The sequence below is a fragment of the Planococcus citri genome, chromosome 4 (assembly GCF_950023065.1).
Source record: "Planococcus citri chromosome 4, ihPlaCitr1.1, whole genome shotgun sequence".
Lineage (NCBI taxonomy): Eukaryota > Metazoa > Arthropoda > Insecta > Hemiptera > Pseudococcidae > Planococcus > Planococcus citri.
In genome coordinates this window covers 37,974,180-37,997,960 of record NC_088680.1, presented here as the reverse complement: position 1 = coordinate 37,997,960, position 23,781 = coordinate 37,974,180, and the positions used below count along the sequence as shown (strand labels likewise).

Below are 23,781 nucleotides of genomic sequence, written 5' to 3'. Positions count from 1 at the left end.
AGGTAAACATTTCCTCATCTTTATCTCTACTCTGCAATGTTATCTGTCATTTCGTTTTAAAAATGGAATAAAGAGAGAGGAAATTGAAAATTAAAATGTTGAGAATTTTTCTTGAATGGCATATTAATTTTTTTACGAATTTTTTTCTTGTGCTGAAATAAATTGTCGATTTCTTGCTTTGTGCCAATAATACGTAAGTAGCAAAAATTTCGCCTTTTATCAAAATTGCCAATAATTTTAAAAACTGTCCCTTTTTGCCAAGACTTGCAAAAAAAATTTTACCAATTAATTTCTTTAAAAGTTTTGCTGTTTTGTCAGAAATTTCCAATAAATTTCAGACTTCTCATTATTTTGACCAGAAATGTTCACTTTTTTGCAAAATAATTCTAAAAAGTTCAACTTATTCTTCAAAAATTGCGTAGAAGTCTCACTTTATTCACCATAAATTGCCATAAATTGCTGAAAAAAAAAAAGGTTTCGCATATTTATACTAGCAAGGTGCTAGGGAGGGGGGATATGAGGGAAGGTTGAGTGGGAGTTCCGTACCTATCATTAAAATTACATTTGTCAGATCTACTTGTAATATTCTGTAGGTAGGTACCTACCATCAGGGAACAATGTAATTTCTATGAAAACCCATTTTGTATTTAAAATGTAAAATTTCTTGATAATTAGGTACAGGAAGAAAATAATGGTTCCTCTACCTACTTAGCTACGTCTTATTATAGAAATTTTGGTCTGAAACACGTCGTTTTTTCTGTTACTGTTACTTCATTCAATGCAGATGAAGAAGAACCATTGACCAATTTGACCATACGTAGTTTCCTGTTTGTTTGCTTCCTGTTAACAATAAAAACATCGACACATCTGAAACGAGGTGTATAAAAGGTTTAGTGGGAAATGACTGTTGTTCTTCTTTTGTGTTGTAATTAGTCTAGTCTAGTCTAGTCTCTAGTCTACGGTACTGTCTGCTGCAAGTCAAATTTTACTTGATATGAATACAATCATCGACCATTGGGCTCGATATGGTTAGGTCGAGATCTGCTTCTGTCCTCAGTTTCAGTTTACCAGTACGTCTTAGTCGACTATCATTAAATGTACATATTTTGAGTGCTTCGTGTTTTCTGATTATTCTCAATAACTGCATAGGACTTTCGTTTGGTGAAGATTCAGAATTTAATATTAGATACAGTATTTGGTGAGTTGATGTACCTACTTTAAGTTGAATTTTATTTTTTAATTTTATGTTCCCTCCTTTTAACGTAAAGCATGTCTAGTTGCATTTTTTTTTTTTTTTCATTCCCATGAAAGTAGAACATAAATTCTTTTTCGTCTTGCTTCGCTTAAGTATTCATTCAATGTGACTAGTGAATTGGTGAAACCTTGTAAATTTCTTGAAAAACGTAGGTATCTTCTAATACAGTCGTATATTTTTCAGAATTCTCATTTGCTGCGAATATTCGTGAATACTTCCCTGATCAAAAAAAAAATGGTTTCCTTGGTCAAGAAGGTAGCCACGATGTCAATCGTGGATGATAGTAAGAAAAATGTAATCGTTTTCAACTCAACTCCAGAATCATTGATGGCAATGGCCGGTGCAAAATTGGCTATAATGTGTTGGTGTCGGTATTGCTTGCATATGCATAAAAATACCATGAACGCATGCCCAACAGTCGAAATATATAAGCTAGAATTCAGCTGCACTTGTATGTTACATGTTCCAATTCCAAAATCTATTGCGAAGATAATTGATTTTTATATAAAACTAATCAGGTGTCAGCTGCGGATATCGATAGCTGATTGCGAGTCGACTAAGAATAATTCTATAAGCGGAACTATGATGCGTGTTTTTGATGGTTCGATTACCGTAATTAATGGCGTACCTTTGAAATACGTAAATGACTAGTTGGATGATGGTTCTCGTATCTACACGATCGGAATGCTGCTAGATTAAAATTCTGATTTTGAGGATTTTCATTTTTCGCACCCTCTTGGAAATTTCCATCTAGAATGCTGAGCGGATGTCATAAAAACAGTACCTATGTCCACTATTCAAATTAGAGATTTTTTGGCGTATCGGTGTTATTGAAGAGACGTCAATGACTGAAGCTTTGTTTCAAAAAATGCGTGTGGTATGTGTTGTGTTCTTGTTTAGTTTTTTTAAAAATTGTTAAGGGTTTGAAAGACCAGGCTAGGTATCTGATATTCATTTTTATTAGGTAGGTCTATTTTTGATTTAGGGTTTAATAGGAACTGGAACTGGGTAGATGCCATTTATTTATTATTATTCATCATTCATGTACATAGGTTATAAGTCTGTACAGCTTATTGGATATTATTAAATCATTAGTGTGATGATTTTTGAATTAGGTATGTAGGTATGTACGTGCTTATACCTAACATATGTATTGTGTGTTTCTAGAACAAGTGAATGAGGCTAGTTTTTCATGTTGCTTTTTCAATCATTACTTACTAAAAAAATATTGAACTACCTTCTGTTTAGTGTTAATAGCTTTTTATGCTCTACATAAAGGGTGAAATTTCATTTTTCGCTCAACTTGATACTTGATGACAAAAATAATGTGATACCTACTAGTTAACTTTACTCATAAAAAATGGTCACAAAAAGTAAACCAATAAAATCATTCGTTGAATATTTTTCTACCTGGATTTAATTTTCATTGCTGAGAGATTCATCTTTTTTGTAGATCAGTCCACCAGATAGAAATTTCGGATGGGTATAGAGATCTCATTTGTTTGTCAATCTATGTTGTGATGTGTTTGCTGTCCGGTGGTCGCGTAAAATTCACCCTCTTCGTTTACGTAAGTTATCTCATCTTACTGGGTGGCGTAACGGAGGACGGAGCATATAAATGTCAATTCAGTCGAATACGAATAGATATTATCTTGGTTGGAAGTCGAAACTCGAAAAACCGTTAATAGGGAATGTACAGAATGTACTTAAAGCGAAGGATAACAATATATTGCTGGACAGAGATTGCTTGAATAAAAGAAGGGTCCTAAACCTATACAATTGTAGTGGGAATGCTGGAGTCTGGCAAAATTGCGATTGCGAAATGTGAATAACCAATTACCAAGATTACATTATTTGTATACCAATGAAAAGAGGGAAGTGTTCGGTTACCATACAAGTTACATTACAGCCTAGGATTTCAATCATTCGATGTGTTTGTTCAGTTGGTGTATGGCGTCCAGTGATGTGAATTGGTTGGTCATTTCGTTGCCTTAGCAGAGATGTGTTCGTATCCTTTGGATTTCCACATCGAATCAGATACTCGTAAGTCGAAAAATAAATTTTTAATTCATTCACTGAAGTAATTCAAGTAACAATGACGACGAATGTTTTATTCAAGTTAATCGAGTTGATTTAAAAATAAAAATAATAATGAGTGATAAAATATTCTTAGGTGCCTTACCTAATAACATTTCCTTTTTTTTAAATTATAATTGTTTTAAAGTAAAATTAAATTACAAATATCATCACCTTTTAATGAAATTAATTGATCAAAATAAAACGTGAATAGGTATTTTTTCAAGAACGTGAACTAAATATGTATTTGAGTAAAGATGATATTCGATAAAATTGATTTTTTTTTTGATGATGATAGTAATAAATAAGGTATGAAAAAATGTGTTTAAATTTTTCCAATCTTGAGAGATCCTCTTATGTAGGCTACTTTAGTATTAATTTGATTTAAAGCTTTTTTTAGCTCACTTACTTATTACGTAACTATTCGGTTGATTCCTAATATTTTGAAAAACTAGAATTAGAAATGATTAGGTAAATTTAAAAATTGAATAAATGTCTCATTTTGAAGTGATTTCTACTCTGTAGTGAGTAATTTGTTCCGAAACTTGAAAAGTAAAAAAGAAAATTATTTAAAAAAATTAAAAGATTGAATTCTGTTTGGGATTAATCGTAAAAATTCAAGAAATTAGGTACTACGTAGATAAACTTGTAACAAAATGATGAAAAAACAAGGAGTGATTTTTTTTCGAATGTGAATTGTAGCCTAAATGATCACTGGAAAATGGAACGATTATATTTTATGGAATTGGGGTAAAACTGATTCGAGAAATAAGGTACCTAGTCGGTTCTGTGAATTTTTTTTTGTTAAAAACGTACCTAACTTGAAAATTTTACTACTTGCCTACTTGCACCGTTGCACGAGTATTGTGGGGGTACTAAGGCCTATACCTAAGTATTACTATGTAACGAGGGTATTATTTTGGTTGCGTCTTTTTAGTTTTTACTAAACCTAATTTTTGATAAATAGTAAACTTTGATCAGCCTGAAACTGAAAATGATTTTGCAAGCGAATGAAGATCGAAGATGTTGAAAAGAAACAACCTGTTAATGTTAATCTATATGCAGGTGATGATTGATGGTTATGATAATGATTCATTTTCTTATTCAGCAGAAAAATAAATTAATAAAAAAAATTCATCATTATTCTATTTCTAATATCTCAAGTTTAAATTTTAATTTATTTTAAAAATTTAAAAAAACGAAATTATCAGTGTTTGAGATGCAATGTAAATACGCCGTATTTACTCGTGTATTTCTACTGGATGCTGTAACTTATGTGCAAACTGAAATCTTGCTGCAATTATCATTTTATCAGAATTTTGCATTATTTTGATTATTTTTTTTCTTTCTTTTTTTTTGAGAAATTCACACAAGATTTGCAAACTAATTTCGTTTTTAATAAATACCTAATAATTATTATAATCTAAAGTTATTGTATTCGAATAAAATGGTTTTAAAGATCTCGAGAACTTTTCACAGTTGAATTTCTTATCAATGACCATCACCATATCAGTGTTTTGAACTTTCATCGCAATGATTGAATGATCATCTTTAATTTTTCGTATAATGAATGTAAAATTGTCACCGGCGTCGTAAACTTTCCAAAGAAAACGATATTTTGATAAAGTAAGTCTGTGTTTCTGCTTTCTATTTTCATGTTTTTCTTTTTTATTCCATTGTAGAATATTAGTTGAATACGTTTCGATCATGAGATGTTTGTCCATTATGATTTTTCATTAAGCTTACCACTGCTTTTTGGGATAATATGTTTGTTTCATTGTTGGGGAAAGGGACGCCCAATTTGGTGTAGCCACTGAGCCAGTAAGTCACGATTTTGTAATTGTGATTCATTCGCTCTTTCCTTAATTCATTGTGAGAAAATATGCAACCGAAGCGTCATTTATAATAGCTATGAAAATCTATCGAAAAAATGTAAACAAAACATCAAAGTGCTTCTTTTTACTGCTGAACTTTTTCCGTAGTATTATTCCTTTTAAAAAAAGAAACACTTCGAACTTTTGTCTGCCTTTTTTTCTGTAACTTTTCACAGCTAACATATTATGAAGGAGGCTTTAGAATTATTATTTCGTAATTCGTAAATATTCGACCAAAATTATTCGAAGTTCATCTTCTGTATTTTTATACAGTTATTTTTGGTAATTTGTGAGGGTGAAAAAAGTTGGAAATTCTAAAATATTGATTGCATTCAGTGGCTCTAAAATTACATGTACCTATGTATTTGCCCAGATACAATCATATCTTGAAGAATGAAAGTGAAAGTTGTTCAAAGTTTTTTGTGCCTTCTCACTTCATTCAGGAGGTTCAAGTTAATTTTTATACTCGTACATTTTCAACCAAAACATTTTTACAAAATGCGAAACAAAACTTGATAAATTGGGGGGAAAATACGAGGTTTGAGTCTGACCAGGTCTTTGATTTTTGGCGCGTTTATTTGCCTCGTGTAATATTTAGGGGAGAGTTGAAGTAATCGACACCGGTGTTCGCTGAAAACAGCTTGCATCCATAGACCTTTTAAAAGAGTAAAGGTGTCTGATTGCATCAAACCCCCTCGAGCGGATGATTCGAGCTTGTCGCACGTTTCCCCTCTGCACCAACCCCAGACGAAAATTTCCCTACCGCCACGTACCTACATTTGCTAAAAAAGAAGGTTTATTTTATTTTTGTTTTAAACACGGTTTTATTTGAATTATTGGATTCCCTTATTTTTAAAATGAATTTAAGATGAATTAAAAATGGTTTTAAACACATTTGAAACAGTTTTAAATTAAACATTAAAGATAGAAAAATGTGAAATCAAGTTTCATTACATTTTATTGAAGGTAATGTTTAATTCGTCCAAAAAAAGAAAAAAAGTATAAAAAAATACAATTTAAAAGAATTTTGAAGAATTTGATTTTTTCTTTTTTTTCTTTCAAAAAAAGCTATTAAAATGACTTTTTTTTCTTCAGGAAATCGGAGTTGAAAAAACTCATGTTTAAAACAGAAAGAAAAGAAAAGTTTTGAACAGAGCATCTGTTTTTTCTCGACGTTTAGAACGTAGTTACTGTGTTAAATGTCGTTTTAAACGTTACTGGTCTTTCAACCGGCCAGATTCGTTATGAAAACATGCAAAATGAGCGATTTTTTAAAAACATTTCCAACTACATAATTCATTTTACTAAATTTTCGCTAGAGCATAATTTCACCATCATTTTTATTGAATAATGGAAGGTCTATGTATCTCTTGCCAAAAAAACACACTTGTTACATAATATGTACTTACCTACTTTTTTTTAAAATTTTGTTTTTTTTCACTTATTCTAGAAAAGAATTTACAAATTGATCAAAAATTCACTTTTGAACAGGCACTCGTGGAATTTCGCGGTAATCCCCAAAGTAGTGAAAAAGTAGTGATTTTGAAAGTCTGTATTGAAAAAGTATACTTTGTAATATTCTTGGTAGTTTTGACTAAAAAGTAGTGAAAATTTTCCTTTTTAAAATAAGGGTCGACTTGAAGTTCAGTAACATCAAAGATAGTCGAAAAACTGATTTTTCTCACGAAAATGGTGTGTTGTTTTACTTTTCGATTCCCTCATTTTCCAGACAGGGTGTCTGTGTCTACCAGGTAGTGAAAGTAGTGAAAGTAGTGAAAAAGTAGTGATTTTGAAAGTCGGTAGTGAAAGTAGTAAAAATGAAAAAAAAAAAAAACGGAAAATCCGATTTTCCACACAAGAAAAATTTTGTAGAAAATGGCTCATTTGTTGATTTTTTTTGGACTTGAATTAATTATTTTTGAAATCCTTGGCCTTCGCTTCGCTCGGGCTATTTGCTCTTCTTTTTCAATATAAAAAACTTACTGTTCAAATTCAAGAAATGTTCGAAGTTTCAATCAGAAAAAAAATCACTTACCTTCATCAAAACAACTTTTTTTTTACTTCTTGAAACATGAATTTTTGAAAGCTTTCTTGGCCTCGCTTCAATCGGGCTCATTTACTTTTTTTTAAGTTTGAATTTTTTTTTTTTAATAATCATTCTAGTTTTAAAATTTTGAAGCAAAAATAATAAACTTTTTCATTTGTCACCCCTCACCCAAGAAAAAAACGTTTCTATACCCCTCAAAATACTAATTTTCTATAGCTTTTTCGAAAAATTGGTATATTTTTTTCCAAATTTTGTTCAAATTTTCCATAATTTTTTTTTTATTTTTTATTTCGAAAAAAGTTCTTTATTCGCCCAATTTTATTACAGTAACAAGAACCTTAAAGGTGAAAATAAAATCAAAAAATGAAATGACAAAATTATATTCTCGACATCCGCTTGCTAGAAAAAAATCATGAGATGTTTGAAGACATCGGATAAGCGAAAAATGTTAATGTAAAATTTTGCCTCATCCACCCCCTCCCCCTCTTGAAAAATCCCATGTGTTTAAAAAATATCCTGCTAAAGCCCTGATTTCTTATTTTGAAATTTTGTTGGACTAGACACCCCGAAAAATCACTGCTAAAAATTTGAAAAAATCCTTCCTCTCTCATATTTGAAAGAATTTTATTCTTGAAATAGTTGATTTGTTAATTTTTCGAGTTCGCTCATTTTGTATTTTTATCATGTATACATGAGAAATTATAACACTTGAATAAATGTAGCAATGGTTATAAAATCATTGCATTGATTTAAAATTGATGAAAACGTGTACTTACTCTAATGTAAAAAACGACTACATTATGTACCTAGTTCAAACCAAAACAAAAAAAAAATGAAAAATCGTTCTTGGTGGGGGGGGGGGGGGGTTAAAAATATTTTGAAAGGTAGTGAAAAGGTAGTGATTTTCGGCCAAAAAATTCCTGTCCAGAGCTTCTACATCGGCTTGGTGACAATTTTCTTAATTTCCGGGCGATTTGAAATTTCTAGAGAAGATTGAAAAATCGTCGGAGGTTCGGGAATGGCTTAAAACTCACGCAGTTGTTGACGTTTGAGAGTTAAATTGAAGCAAATCGTCTTAAAAATATTTTTTCCAAACTTTATTGAATTTTCAAAAATTCGTTAAAAATCCAAAAATAAATTTCAGGACCTGAAATTTTGGTAATAGGGATTTTAGAGTCTGGTCTTTCAATCTAATTTGATTTCGTTCAAATCGGAGAGTGCTAGTTTGAAAGGTTCCCTGCTGAAAGATTAGGTATAAATTTTTCAGCATTCAGAATTTTTGTTCATTTTTTCATTACCTACCTGTACCTACTTCCTTTTTTGATAAGATAAATTTATTTTCTCGTGGCTTTTGAAAAATTAACAGCCTACTTATATGAGGACAAGCGATGGAATAAAGAGTATTTCTCGCGTATACCTTCGTTTTATACGATTTTGCTCGAGCTAAGATCCATTTTCGAAATCTGAATTCGAATTTCGATTTTCAGGTATTCAAAATGAGCGCCTCGCCGCCGATTGATTTGCAAGGAATTCATCTGCTGTTCAATGAAACCCTACCAACAGCACAAGAAATATCTTCTATGAAAATAGCTATTTCCTTATGGTATAATTTCTTCTTCAATGGGACATTCAACGAAGAAGAAGATGAACTGGGCGACTCGCTTAACGAAAAATATCGCGAAGAAGTAGAGAAATCTATACAGCATCTTACTTCTCCTCATCTCATCCAAGAGCTCATCAAAGAATGTCTGTTGAAAGTCGAAAATGAACTCGATAGTTGGATCGGTTACAGTAAATACGAAACGTTACCACGAGAAAAATTAATCATTTGTCGTCCCCATCTCAAGTGTTGCGTTTGGCACTCGGATGGCCGAATAGATTACAAGAAAACCGCCCAAAAAATGCTGTTATTGACTGACTTGACGGACGTGGAGAAATTCGGAATCATGTGTAAATATTGTTTAGAAGATGAAATAAAAACCCTGTCTCCAGATTTCGAACTCGACAGTTTTTTCGAAGAAATTGATTACGACAACAGCCCTCTTACGTTTTATTGGATGAATTACTTGAATAACGAGCTACATAAATTACCAACTAGTGATTCGTCCGAATCGTTGGCCAGTTTCATTATGGTGAGTCAGAACGAAGTTGATAATTGGTACGCTATCGAGTATTTTTGGGATCGTTTGAGTGAACCAGATCAAATCACGAAGACAATCGAGTTGTTGACCAAATGGCCCACTATCCGGTTCCAGAAACGTTTGCTGGCTAAAATGAACGAATCGCAGTTACGTGAAATTCTTCTCAAGATACCAGTCGATATCATAGTGAATTTTTGGACTCGTTTATCCGAGCCTGAGACAGCGTTTGCAATATGGACCCGGATCAAGAATTCGATGACCGGTGAACAGTTTGCGTCGCTGGTGGAGAAGATATTAGATGAGAGGCTTTTCAACGAGGATTATATACCTGTGATGGTCAAGTTGTGGGAATCAGCCTACGATCATCAGAAGAGATACTTACTCAATGAGAGGAAAGAGGTACTTATAAAGTATTATTTCATGCCTACGTTTTGCTCCCTACCTCATAGTTTGAGATTCTTGATGGCTACGTTGTCTTATTCGTCGCCCAGCTACAGAAAGGATATTATATTGGAACACGGTGATAATTTAATGGTTAATGATCATTTTTCCGAAGTTGGTAAAATCATCAAGCTTTGTATACCAGACGACGATGAAATCACGCAGTTTAAGAAACAAATGATGAAATCAACCATCGTCAGAAATCATTGCAATCGATTATTCGAAAACGGAGAGTTCCAATATTTAAATAAATTCGTCGAATTTTACTCCCCCGACGAGTCTACGATGATAAATTTCAAGAAACAAATTCTAGAATCGAATAAAACCGATTCTGTGTTCATTTTTAAACCCAGCAGATGGTCTGAGCTTGAGAAATTGGTCGATGATGTTTATTCCGATGTATCGTTCGCTACGAATGTTAAAAAACAATTGATTCTATCATCTGGAATGAGTTGTTTTTACGACTGGACGAACCTCGATTTGTTACAGCAATTGATCGAGATCACAAATCAATTTTTAAATAACCACGAGATGACCGAATTGAAAGAGACGTTATTGCGTAAATTTCGAGATGTACTTATGGATGGATATTATTGGAAATCATTCGATGAAACGTACTGGAAAGAATTTTCTAGCTGGTGTTTGTGCGATGAAGATAAGATCAAACAATTCAAGACGACGTTGCCTGTGGACGAGATTTTTGATAAAATCATGGAGATAATGCTGATGAGGTATATTTATGAGGACGAGTTCAACGTGAATATGCTCCAAGTGATGGATAAATTCTTGAAATGGTGCCTGGTAGAGCCTCAATTTGTGAAGGAGTATAAATTACGACGAATTTTCGCCTTCAAAGATGTGGAAATTATTGAAGCTTCGATTGCCAGAAGAGAAGAGCAGTATACTACGATTTTGTTGACCTGGTTTTTGGATAACGATCAGCAACAAATTTCCGAATTCAAATCCAAATTTAGCGACGAGAAGGTTTCGAAAATGATTTAAATTCGATTTTTTTACCCGTCGTTCAATACCTACGTACCATTTAATATCTATTAAGATGTATTTTTTTTTTGAGTAAATTTTTCATCGATTCTTAATTTCAACCTATTTCTCTTTTTGTGCATTTATTAAACATACTTATTTGAATGCTCGAGATTGCTTTGAAAGCTGGAGGAGAGTATCGATTGTGTTTGAAGTTTTTTTTCTTTTTCACTTTGCCTAAATCTAGAATTCTTTTGTGAATGCATTGAAAATACCTATGAAGTTTGCTTTTGAATCTGGTCAATTTGAAGAAAAAAAAAAATTATTTAAGAAAGAAAAATGTATGAAACAGTGAAAAAATGAAAGTTAATCGCAATTAATCATTATTAATATTACAAAGTGACCATTATACATATGAAAAGGGGATTGAAAGTGGGTCAGAATACGTCACCAACGAAAATTTCAAGCGTCAAAGTTCTTTTTATATTGTTGGCGAATTTTTGAGCATTCGAAATTAGCCTATTTCACATGAAAAAACGGCGTAGCATGCTACACATGGCACAAAAATGAAAGGTGCAACTAGTCAATGAAATAATTTTGGACATTCTAAAAAAAATTTCTCAACTGAAAAGTCAAAGTTTTTATGCTACACAAGGGGAAAATTCAAGTTGCCACCTCTGTACATACATTGTTTTCGACCTGGCGAGTTGATTGGCAGGTAATGATTTCAAACCGTTTTGGAGCCTTCAGGGGATTTGAAGTTTATTTAGTTTTCAAAAAAAAATGTGCTGTAAATGAGGGTGAAGATGAAATTTAACACTTATAAGAGTGTGAATTTACTAGATTACCTATTGCTGATACTTTTGTTGGATATTCATAAAGTACAACTACATAACCAAACACAAAATTAGAAAAACATCCAAGCACATTCGAGAAAATCCATTGTGTGAAATTCTTCGCACGTAAAACTCTTCCCACGTAAGTATTCATCTCCATTCTCCGTGTAAAAATCTTCCCATGCAATTTTTTGAGGAACTCAATTTTCTAAATATGGAGGTTTCGAGGTACATATATTCATTGGTGTAGAGGAGGGGAAAACACTGAGGACCATTGAGACTCCTGTGAATCTTCAGGCGATCACATCCCTATCTCTTATTCTTCCCTAATGGAATTGCTTTTTACGATCGTTATTGCGTGGCATATTCTTTAATAATGATTTTATTAGGATTGGAAATGAAAATTACAAAAATTATACTTTCCCATCTTATTTTTAAAAATGAATATTGAAAAAATTTAAACAAAAAAAATATAGTTCTGATAAAAATTTCAATTTTAGGAATTGCAAAATGGAATCAAGATCATCAAATAACACGGGTGGAGTCCAGGGCATGCTGCATGAACCATTACCCACATTACAAGAAATGTCTGCTATCAAAATTTCAATAGCAATATGCTCTTCAGCAAGTTCATCAGACGAATGTAGTAATTTGAATACTGATCTCATTAACTATTTGAATACGCCACCACGTATCATACAAATTATCAAAACCCATGTAGATGTAATTGAAAAAGAAATTGATCGTTGGCTGGATCGCCATAATTATGATATATTTGAAGATATTCCGATTGCTTATGATTTCCATCGCGAACACTTACATCATTGTATTTGGAAACCAAATGGCCAAATAGATGATAAAAAGACTGCTCAAAACTTATGCTTGAACAGTAATTTCAGCATAGATCATAAATTTGGAATCATGTGCAAGTATTGTTTGAAGAATGAAATTGATGGTACATTTTTGTCGGAGTTATCGAGAAATTTTATCGATTCAGTGGATTTTACCACCTGTTGTCTGTTATACTACTGGATTTGTTACAAGAGAAACGAACTGCATAAAATACCTGTGGAGGGTTCTGTTTCTTTGGATGAATTTATGCTGAACCAAAATGCAGTTTGGGTTACTTGGGCGAGTGCTGAGTATTTTTGGGATCGTTTAGATGTAGACAACCAAGTACTATTGGCACAAAAACTTATCCTATCTGATGGAGAAATTCTCATCCATCTGAAACGTTTATGGTATAAATTGAACAGCCATCAACGATCTGAGATTTTATCAACGATTCCAGTAAAAATAATGGTGAATTTTTGGAATGAGTTATTGGAATATGAGCTGGCTTATGTGATTTGGAATCAAATCAAACAAACAATTACTAAAGAGCAATTTGCTGAATTGATGAGAATGTTGTCAATTGAAACAATGTATTTGCAAGATGATAAAATGTCTTTACTGATAGATATGTGGAATTCTGCCGCAGATCACCTTAAGAATTATGTGTTGTTTGATAAAATGGAAGAGATAATCAAGTTTTACTGTACACCATATTCTTTGCAGCAACGTAATCTAGATCTCTTGTTGGCTATGCTGAATTATGCCCCGGAGGAGCGTAGGAAACAAATTATTACAACCTTTGGGATCCAGCTGGCTCGTTATAATAAAAACTCTGTGATTATTGATGTTATTAAGTCGTATTCCCTGTAGAATTTATGATTAATGATAGCATTTGAAATAGAGAATTATTTTTTGTAGAAAATTTTCAGATAAATTTTTTCCAAGTTATCTTTGCCATGATTCAATTTACCTAATGCACTAATACCTCCCCAGATTTCTATTTAATTTTTCAATTTATTTTTGAACAAGTTCATTTGCCTAGTGATCATCATTATTGTTTGTTTTCTTTATTAACACTGGGACATAGAATTTCAAAACTCCAGGAAACTGAAACATAACGTACCTACATGAGAACATGGGATGATTGAGAAAATTACTGTCAGGAGTAGTTTTGATTTTCATTTCCTGGTACCCAATAAAAAAATGACTTTCATAAGTAGGTACATATGTAGTTTGAAGTTTCATTTCCTAGTCATAATGAAGAAAATTATTGCACCATGAAATTATAACTGATGAGTGGTACATGCAGGAAAATTTGTTCTCATTATTTCATCCAATGTATTCTTCTAATTTGTTTCCTTTCTGGTTCACTATATAGCTGATACATTCTTAGATATGCATATAAGTAAGACCTGCATTATACTAATCACAGGTGTGATTTCTCATTTCAGATGAATGTACCATTTGTCCATGTTTAATTGAAATGTCTTGCTCAAATGACAACATTAAACTGCTAGACAAAGATTTTTGGAAAATTGTTGACAGCAGTAAGTACATAGATGAATCACTGCTGATCAAAACATTGCTAGATTCTCCAGAACATGTGATACTGATCTCAGCACCTCCTGGCTTTTTCAAGAAAACCAACACTCTTATGCTTAAATGTTTCTTCAGAATAAATGATGCCAATTTGAGAGCACCAAATAATAATCTTATACGATTATGGAAGCATGAAGTATTTAAATCAATGAAAATTGGTAAACATGTAGAGTTACTAGACAAACATTTATCTAGATACCCTGTTCTGCATCTAAACTTTCACAAGGTTAAAGTCAACACTGATAAAGCCTCCTTGTTTTTGCTTTTTCAGTCCGTATTACAATCTGCCTTGGCTGAATTTTCTTGTATAAGGCAGAGTGCTAACTTGGATCTTAAAGAGAGAAAAGAATTTCATAAACTATCATGTTGTAAAATAACTGAGTCTCAGCTGAGATTTGCTATTAAGAGGATATGTAAATTATTTAGAAAGCATTTCAATGAAAAGGTTATTGTGTTGATTGATCATTATGATGATTTAATCATTAGTCAAATGAGTATTGATGGCCCAACAGAACCAGTTGTGGAGTTTTTGCAAACTATGTATGTTGGTTTACAAGGTGATTCTAATATTAATTTTGTGCTGCTGACTGGAGAGACAAATTTGCTCAAGATTGAGGGCATAGCAGAGTACTGTTTTCCAAATTATAATAAATTTACAACCTATTATGGTGTTATCTTAGAAGATATCAAGTCATCTGATACATTAGAGCAATTAATGGTTCCTGGTGGAAATGTTACTGGGGATTTATCATTCTATTGTACTAATACAAGTATGAAGAAGTGTATCTATTTTCCATGGTCAGTTTTAGAACAAGATTATGAATCCTATTTTTCCAGATTATTTGGTATAATGTGTGGTTCTGTTGTGTTACAGAACTCAACTGTAAGGTCTATTCTGCAAAGACTTCTGTCTGAAAAAGTTGCTATAAAAATTAAAAAACATTTCAACTGTGGTGATATTTATAAATTATGTGATCTGTGTTCAAAATGTCCTGAAGAAATTCAGGATCCATACTTGAGTGATGAAAGTATTGAAGTTTTTTTCTTATTTTTAGCTAGATTAGGTGTGATTGCTGAATGCATTGAAATTAACAATCAGATTAAGAAACAGTTTGGGTTTCAAGCTTGTTCTTTATATTATGTTCCTAATGAGTTAGCAAATGTTGTATTATTAACACTATTGTTTTAGTTTTTCCTACTAGGCTTTTAAGCAATTAAACTAGGTAGGTATTTAATTTTTAATTTTCAGGAAGCAAATTTTAATAAATAAAAATAAAATTAATTCAAATGAGGATTACTTTCATCAAATTGTTATTAAATTTTGGTTTATCTGTACATGTAGTGATGAAATTGAAATTTATACATATGAATAACAATAGAGTTGATTGTAGGTATAATACATTTAAAAAAATGTTGGTCTTGTCTAGTTCCTTCTTTCAGAATAAATTAAAATTTAGTGAAATTGAATAAAACTTAATCATGTAATTTTCAATAAAAAACTACAACACATACATGCATAAAATATTAAAACAGGACTCATATTATTATAGATTTTTAAATTGGTAGCTAGTTAAATTGGAAAGTAATACTGGAATCAAAGATTCAGCAGATTGGAATTAGCCACTCTCAAACTTCCTGTTGATAAATTGAAGAAAACCATAATCTGCAGTTTTCAGGCAGTTTCTTTATGAGAACTTTTGGAAATTTGTTATGTGATAAAATATTGGGAACATGTTTATGTTTTGATTCTGATGAGGGAGCTGTTATGTTCTCAAATAAATTGGTCAAGTTTGTGAAGCTCTTTATTATAATTATTATTCTACAATTATGAAAATTTACCTTAGGTAAAATATCTTTGATTAATTGCACTTGCAATATAAATAATTAAGTAAATAAAAATTAAATCGATTCACAGAAATTTACATATATTGAAATACAAAATTTGCGAAACAACACCAAATAAAAAATTCAGAGAAAATTACTTACATAAATTTAAATATGAAATTCGTGAAATAATATGAAAATTATATGAATTAATAATTCGAGAAATTAACAATTAATACCAAGAATAATATAATAAAAGAATTCACACTTGTCAAAAATTATTAGAATTAAGAGAAAAATTAGGAAGGAAGAGATGTCAAGTTTTACCACTACCATATACAACTGTATTTACAGAGAACTTGCTCAGAGAGCTTTCCTTTACCAACTATATGGTCAAAATCTATATGAGAACTGTCATTGGAAAAATTTCTATAGTTATCTTTGAGTGAAGGCTCTCTTCACTCTTCAAGTATAGACAGCGACAATACTTTCCTCTTTCCCCAAACATAATTTGTAGAAAAATGCATCCAAAGGGTAAAGAGAGAAGAAAAAGACAAAGGTGAAAGGAGAGAAGAAAAAGGCAGAAGAGAGAGGAAAAGGTTGAATCAAAACTGTACTGTAGTATTTTAAAATAGACTTGATTTAACTTGAAAGGAAAAAATGTAAACATATAGGAAAAACAGTAGTTATTAGGAAGATTGACAGGGTGATAGAGATATGGTTGTCATATCTATATTTATATTGGAAACGAGAGTCATGAAGGGGATGACACATTTGTACCATTGTAAAAATGCACTAAAATGCAAGAGTTGCTGGCAACTTAACACCCCCCCTCCACTGGAAACAAATTTTATGTCAATAACAATTTTTTTGAAAAAAATGAAAAAATTCCAAAATATACTTAATAAAAATTTATGCAAAAATTTGCAAAATTTTCTTAAAAATTTGTAAAAATTTGAGAAGAAAAAAAAAGTAAAAATAATTATGACTAGATATAGATAATAATAATGAGTAAAAATTTGTCCTAAAACTAGTTATTGTCTTCAGCAATTTGATTTAATAATAGAATAAAAATGTATACATAATGAAATATAAAATACTAGATAATAACTACAAGAGACTAGAATTGAAAAGTTTATGAATGACTAGACTATAATTAAAAAATACATAATATTTTTTAAATTAATACTATTTATTCCAACTCTTCCATGCAGTCCTCGCCACCTAGACAGTGCGGATTATCGCATATTCTATCAGGAATAAAGTCACAGCTCCCTCTGGCTGGGTATTGGATTATGGATGGGCTAGGTTGTGGTGTATGCAGTGTAATGCTTGTTGGTACCATCAAGCCTAGTTCATCAAAGATATCCTAGATATTTATAGGACTTCCTGGGTATCCCTGCATGGACACCGACAATACTGAACTTGCTGGAGATGTCGCTCTATGGTTTACTATGACTGTTGGTGTTGGACTTCCTGTCCCATTGGAATGGTTGTTTTGAATTACATCTTAGTAATTTGGCAGCGCTGTTGGCAATACAGGTGTCTGCATATTTAAAACTGCCATAGGTTGTGCAGCTCTCAGAAACAATATTTGTCTCTCAATTTCGGTGAGTAGTCTAGCTTGCTCCTCTTTGAGTGCATCACACGTACTTTTCATTGTGTTAACAGATTTGACAAAACTTTTCAAGATTTCTTTTAATTCATACATCTAAAATTAATTATTTACAGACTATAATTACAAATAATTATTATTATTGCTACGTTTGCTACAGATACTGATACTACTCAAAAAATCCTGATAAAAAATTGAAAAGAAGATACATTTTTTTATTCATCTAAAATTAATTATTTACAGACTATAATTACAAATAATAATTATTATTGCTGCATTTGCTATGGATACCTACTGATACTGCTCAAAAAATCCTGATAAAAAATTGAAAAGAAGATACATTTTTTTATTCATCATTAACTTTGGATGTTCTCTGATGAGATCTTAAATGTATTCAGTTTTTGGTTTTCTTTTTATGATATGTGATTATCAACATTAAAATTGACTTATAAAAATTGGGAATTCATTTTGGTTGTAAAATTGGAAGAATAGTCCAGTTCAAAAGGTATGAGGGCAGGTGTTTCATCACCAACATGAAATTATAAGGTAATGTTGCTTTTAGTTAGTTTAAGAATATTATTTTCATATTCAATGGTAGCTTGTTGCTGAATGAGTAAATCATTGCCTGCAATACCATCTAAGGGTATGTTTGTATTTTCCCCTACACCTTGAAAACCTAAAAAGTGAACATTGTTACCTATTTTGATTGGTATCTTTACTGAACCCAATGTTTGAATGGATTCATTTGGTGAGGGCCCTTCTAATAAATGTCTGTTTTGGTTGGGGGTGATTTTTATATAAGGGTTGAGACTGCTTTGTTTCATCACACATATTTGAGTGCCATTGTAGAGTAATAATTTGAGAAACCTATTCCTACATACGGATGATTCGAGGTGTAAATGACCTACATTATTAGTTTCACGAGAGAAAGATTCTTATTAGTCTGATACTGAAAGATTGAGTTCATTGGCTGCTCCCTCCTTAGTATCTTAAGGAAGGGTGCTGACAAAGTTTAAAGAACTGTGATTATTTTGATTATTGTTCCTATCAGCATTATTTGAATTATTTCTGCTTATATTTAATTTATTACAAGGACAATCAGTTTCATTATGTGTATTAGGTTTACAGAAATGACAATATTTTCATAGGTCTAATTTTTTTTCATTTCAAAATTTCAATTTTCTGCAATCTGACAAATTATGTCGGCTAGCCTAACAATATTTGCAACTTTTGTTAAATTTCCCCATCTGTATTAGAAACTTTTTAAAACAGAATTTGGTGTCTTGCGTATTTAACTAGCAGAGTGAACGATATTTTTTTATTGCTGCTGTAATTGGAATTATTCATTTTATTATGACATTCCCAACTAGAGTGACCTCTTCTCCCACAATTTTTACAGGTTTTTCGAGTATTTGTATTGTTAAAACTTTTATGAATCCCTAAAGCTTTTCCTCTGGTAATCCCAAATTAAATGCTTTGTTTGAAGTAGTAAAAGTTCTTCCTTGAAGATATTTAGATATTTGGGTAATTGAAATGATGTACAAAACGATTTAGGCTGATTCCTTTTATGAATGCAATTTTTCCTGGAATTAGCGGCTTGTCAGTGGTATTTTGTACTGTATTGTTAATTAATTGTGTGACGCACTTTTCAATCTGATTATAATATTGCATGAGTATTGAGTAGTTCACCACTTGTTTCAGTTTCATGCTTTTTATTTGCATTCAACAATTTCAATTTTTCCTTAAGATCATACTATGTTCAAAAAGCATATGGAGTCAAATTTTATTTAGCAAGAGATTTAATTTTTGTGAGAACTGTGAGAAGTAAAGCATGACATTGATCTGGATAAGCAAGCTTCAATGGGTTGTGACAGTCAGAAATGAAGTCACTTGATGTACTTCAGTCACCACTGAGGGCCGTATTCATAGATGTTACTTAGGGATCACTTGGCTACGTGGTGAATTTTGAAGCAATTTTTCCAGGCCTGATTGAATTTCTGAAATTTTGTTTTTTAATAAATTGAGAGATTGGACTCCGAAGTGTTGATTTATCATTTTAAAAATATAAAATTTTTATTCGTTCGTGAGAAAAATTGAATCAAAATTCACCACTTAGCCAAGTGCCACTTAAGTAACGTCTATGAATTCGGCCCTGAAAGTAGAAGTAATTGATGAGTGGAGGTAAGTAAGAGGGTATCTTGGACCCCTTCTCCTATCTCCTAAACTTGAACCATCAATATTGAAATCCAAATCACTGTCAAAGTCTTCATAAAAAAAATCAGAATCATTATCACAAATTGATTTGCATTGAGGAGGTCGATAAGGAATTTTGTTATTTTGGTGAGGAATTCTGTGATTTTGCTGACGATCTTTGGGATTTTGTTGAGTCTTCAAGCCATTCACAAGGTACTTTGTGACACTGAATCTCACTATTGCTTTCCATATTTTCATAATTTTCATTCAGGTCTTCATAAAGGTTTTCATCTTAGTTGTTATTATTTGCCATTTTTAAATTTGAAGTTGGCAAATTGAAATTGAAAAATTTGAAGAAAAAACGAGGAAAAATAAATACAGCACACAAGAATTCTCCGAGGACAGTACAAGCAAAAAGACACAATATCATGCATAATATTCCACGCAATTAATGTAATTAAATCTACAAATTCTTTTTCTATTTTTCTATTTCATTTTAATTTTAGGTTTGATAAATTTTGAAAATTCCTAAAGAAGCAGAAATTGGAAAAATTCAAAATTTGGAAACCAATATGGTAAAATGTCTTTTCAACCAATGGAATTCAAGGGAACAAATAAGATATTTCAAAACTGAAAATTGGAAAAATTTCATTAACAAAAATAATTTGAATAGTGGTTTCCAGGAAATTTCAATAAATAAAACTTGAAAATTTCCAAAATAAAATTTATTCAACTGGAAACATGTTCTAAATCTCTCAAAAAAATTTATTTTATAAGAAAACAAAACAAATTGATTAAAATTTCAACAAATAAAATTCAAAAAAAATTTCCACTGTTATGTTCTTGATTAAATCAATAATAATTAAAAGCTCTTTATTACAATTATTCTCATACAATTATGAAAAATTTACCTTGGATTATATTATCATGTATTTACTTAGCATTCGTGATATAACAATTATGATATAAAAAAAAACTTGAGTCCATTCACAATTGGATTTCTCAATTTAAAAATTACATAAAGTCAAGTACACAAAATTTAAAGTTGAATTATTAATATTTACTTATGTAAAAAATTATTAACATGAAATGAAATTCTGAATTTATAAATATTCAAAGAAAAAATACAGAATAAAAATGTTAGAAAAAATTGGAACTTGTAAAAATTATTGGAAGAGAGATGTTAGGTTAGCAACTGTATAACTATGTTACTTGATGAGCTTTACTTGACCAACTGTGTTCTCAAATTCATCTGAAGAACTGTGATTGGAAAAATTCTCTTATTAAACTTGGGTGAAGATCCCTGCACTCCTCTATTATGGACAGCTATTCTCTCTCTCCCCAACAGTTATTTGTAAGGAAAAAATGCATCTAAAGGGGAAAAGGGAGAAGAAAAAGATGAAGGTGAAAAGAGAGAAGAAAGCGCAGAAGAGAAAGTAAAACGCTAGATCAAAATTATACCATGGACAGTGTTTTATTGCCTATAAAACAGAATTATTAATTCTATTAAAAGGGAAAAAATGGAAATATATAATATTGGAAATTGTAGGAAAACAGTTGTTATTTGAGAGATTGACAGGATAACATAAATTTTATAGTTAGGTATAGTTAGTCATAGTTATTTTTATATTGTAACAAGAGCTGTAAAGGGGATGATACATGTGTACTGTAATAAAATGCAATAAAATGCAATTACATGCGAGATATGTACATACAAAAGTACAGTGCAACTTAATAAAGTAGTTGCGTATACTTACTTAATAATATTAAGGTAATCTATTCATAATTCTAATAATTCAATCTTAAAAGTTTTCTGTAATCAATGTATCACACAATACAGTACATGAAGTTTTAAATTTTACTTTAATGTAACATGCAGTCAAATGTAGTTAATCTTATTTGGTGTTTTAAAATTTAATGCTATTTTGATACCTTAGATAAGAATTTGATATCATTTTTCAATATATAATTCCTATTGTAACAATGTACGTAAATCTCACAAAAGCAAGTCTACATCTGAGTGCATTTGGGCCATGAAGTGGAAACATTGATCCAGAACTTCAATCCTAGGTAAGGTGTAGTCCAGAATCTAAATAGCAAGAAGTACTTTAGAAATTGAGTTTATCAAACATCTAATGAGACAAAAAAATAGCCATGCTTTACAAATTGAGTTCATCAAACATCTGATGGGACAAAAAAATAGCCATAAAACTATACCAATTCAGGGTATAGAGTGAAACAAATGAATAAAAATCAAGTCTGCTTATACTCTTAGGTGTGGTGGGGTGGTCTCAAAGAAGTATTTCCTGTCTGGAAAGGAGACTACAAATTTTACAGTGCTTGTAAAGCTAACTGTCCCCTGATGTAGAAACTGCTAAATTTTCTATGAACTGGCATAGTTCAAATTTTTGACCATTTTAGTCACAAATTTTGAGTTTGTGTTTTTTATCTCATATTCTGATGCATTGCAACTTAGTCTGAGAGGATTGAGGTTCCATAGGGAATTCTGAGAAGGCATGCTAAAAATTGGCCTACTGGTCTTACTTTAAGTCCTGGCTATTCCCCTTTTTTTTCAATTTTAGTTGAAGATTTTCTCAAATATTGCCTGAATCAAAAATTAGTGCAGTAATGAAAGAATCTGCATGCAATTTCAGCTTTATGACCAATCACTGTGGGTTAATGAATTTTATGCTGGATTGTTTCTATGTCATACCCCTTCCCATTTAAAACTCTTCTCAAAACACAAAACCTGCCTTGACAATTTTTTTCTCAAAACTAGTGATTTAACCCAAAGTTGTTCAAAATTTCTTAGTGAACCAGAAAATGACAGTTTTTTTCAGGCATTCCCTATCCTGAGCTACTCCCTTTCCCTTTTCTGTTTTAGCTATACTATCAAAAGGACAATTTTTCACCCATAATCCAAGAAAACAGAATTCAAATAATTTAATTTGAAACTTCTGTTTAACGTCACCCCACCCTGTGTGTGAACAGAGAATTTATTTCTACATTTTCATACAAAATGATGAATTGATGCGCACAAGTTGCCAAATCATTTTTTTGTCCCCCAAACATCCCAATGAACAAGTACTTTTTGCTGTATGAATTCTAGACTAGTGTTTCTGTTTGACCTCATGTTTCAAATAATATGTATGTAATAATAATGAATTAATAATTTATTGTGTTTTCAGTAAATTCATTATACATTGGTACTTGGTGGATAGTTTTTTTGATATTCTTCTCGTTCCTTTTGGATGGCACTATATTCCTATTATGAATTTGGAAGTTTATGATAACTATGGCAGAAGCTGTCAAAACTTATGTTTGATGGATCTATCCTCATTTCTGGTAGATGTAAGGTGAGTTAATAAACAAAATAATGTGTGTTTGTAGTGTAATTTTTGGAAGTGCAAATGATTGAAAAAAAAATGCATTGATTGTGCCTTTACTCTAATGTTTGTATGTATTTCTATTGTTAGTCATTAGTACCTACATAGTACTGTATGTCTCCGTAGTTTCAAAAATGTCTCCAGAGGAGAGGATTAAAAGAAATCAACTTTTGCTTTATCACCAAATTTTGACTGGCGGAATATTCTTGCACAGTTTTTTTTTCAGTCTAGGTTCATCCACTTTGAATTTTTCTTCATGTTTGGAAGCCATCCTTGTTAGAGTAAATGGTAGATATGTAGGAGATGCAAATGATTCTCCAAGCTTCTTTTTCGACATACAAATCACATGTCTAACCAAAAATAGGAAAACTTGGTCACAGTTTTAAATTTATGAAATTTTCAATTGCAAAAAATTGTGAATTACTTAGTGAATTTATTTTGAAAATTGAATCCAGAACTTATATTATAATCATTATTTTTCCAATCTCACCTTGCTTCCATAAGTTTTGAGACTTTACAAAGCATAATCAATGCATTAGAGCACACATAATTTGGCACTTGATAGCCAGTTTTGTAAATCTTATTATTGTGTTTTTCATAGTGAGAATTATTCTGCTTGGTAAACATGGTGAAATTTATTACACTTACCATTATACTGGATTGGAATATCAATCAATAT

The 23,781-nt window shown here is 31.3% G+C and overlaps 1 protein-coding gene and 1 long non-coding RNA gene across 3 annotated transcripts; both read left to right on the top strand.

Moving 5' to 3' along the window:
* Positions 1 to 530: 530 nt before the first annotated feature.
* Positions 531 to 2,658, top strand: LOC135845071 (uncharacterized). Its single transcript, XR_010558696.1, has 2 exons — positions 531 to 1,198; positions 1,439 to 2,658. It is a non-coding gene; the product is annotated as an uncharacterized LOC135845071 (long non-coding RNA).
* Positions 2,659 to 3,197: 539 nt separating this feature from the next.
* LOC135845067 (uncharacterized) lies at positions 3,198 to 10,931 on the top strand. Of its 2 annotated transcripts, none has more exons than XM_065363532.1 (2): positions 3,198 to 3,298; positions 8,740 to 10,931. In XM_065363532.1, the coding sequence occupies exon 2, from the start codon at positions 8,749 to 8,751 to the stop codon at positions 10,834 to 10,836; it is 2,088 nt and encodes a 695-aa protein (XP_065219604.1). In that variant the 5' UTR covers positions 3,198 to 3,298; positions 8,740 to 8,748; the 3' UTR covers positions 10,837 to 10,931. The 2 variants fall into 2 exon arrangements, with proteins under 2 accessions (XP_065219604.1, XP_065219603.1); XM_065363531.1 differs by lacking the exon at positions 3,198 to 3,298 and adding an exon at positions 4,661 to 4,957.
* Positions 10,932 to 23,781: the final 12,850 nt, after the last annotated feature.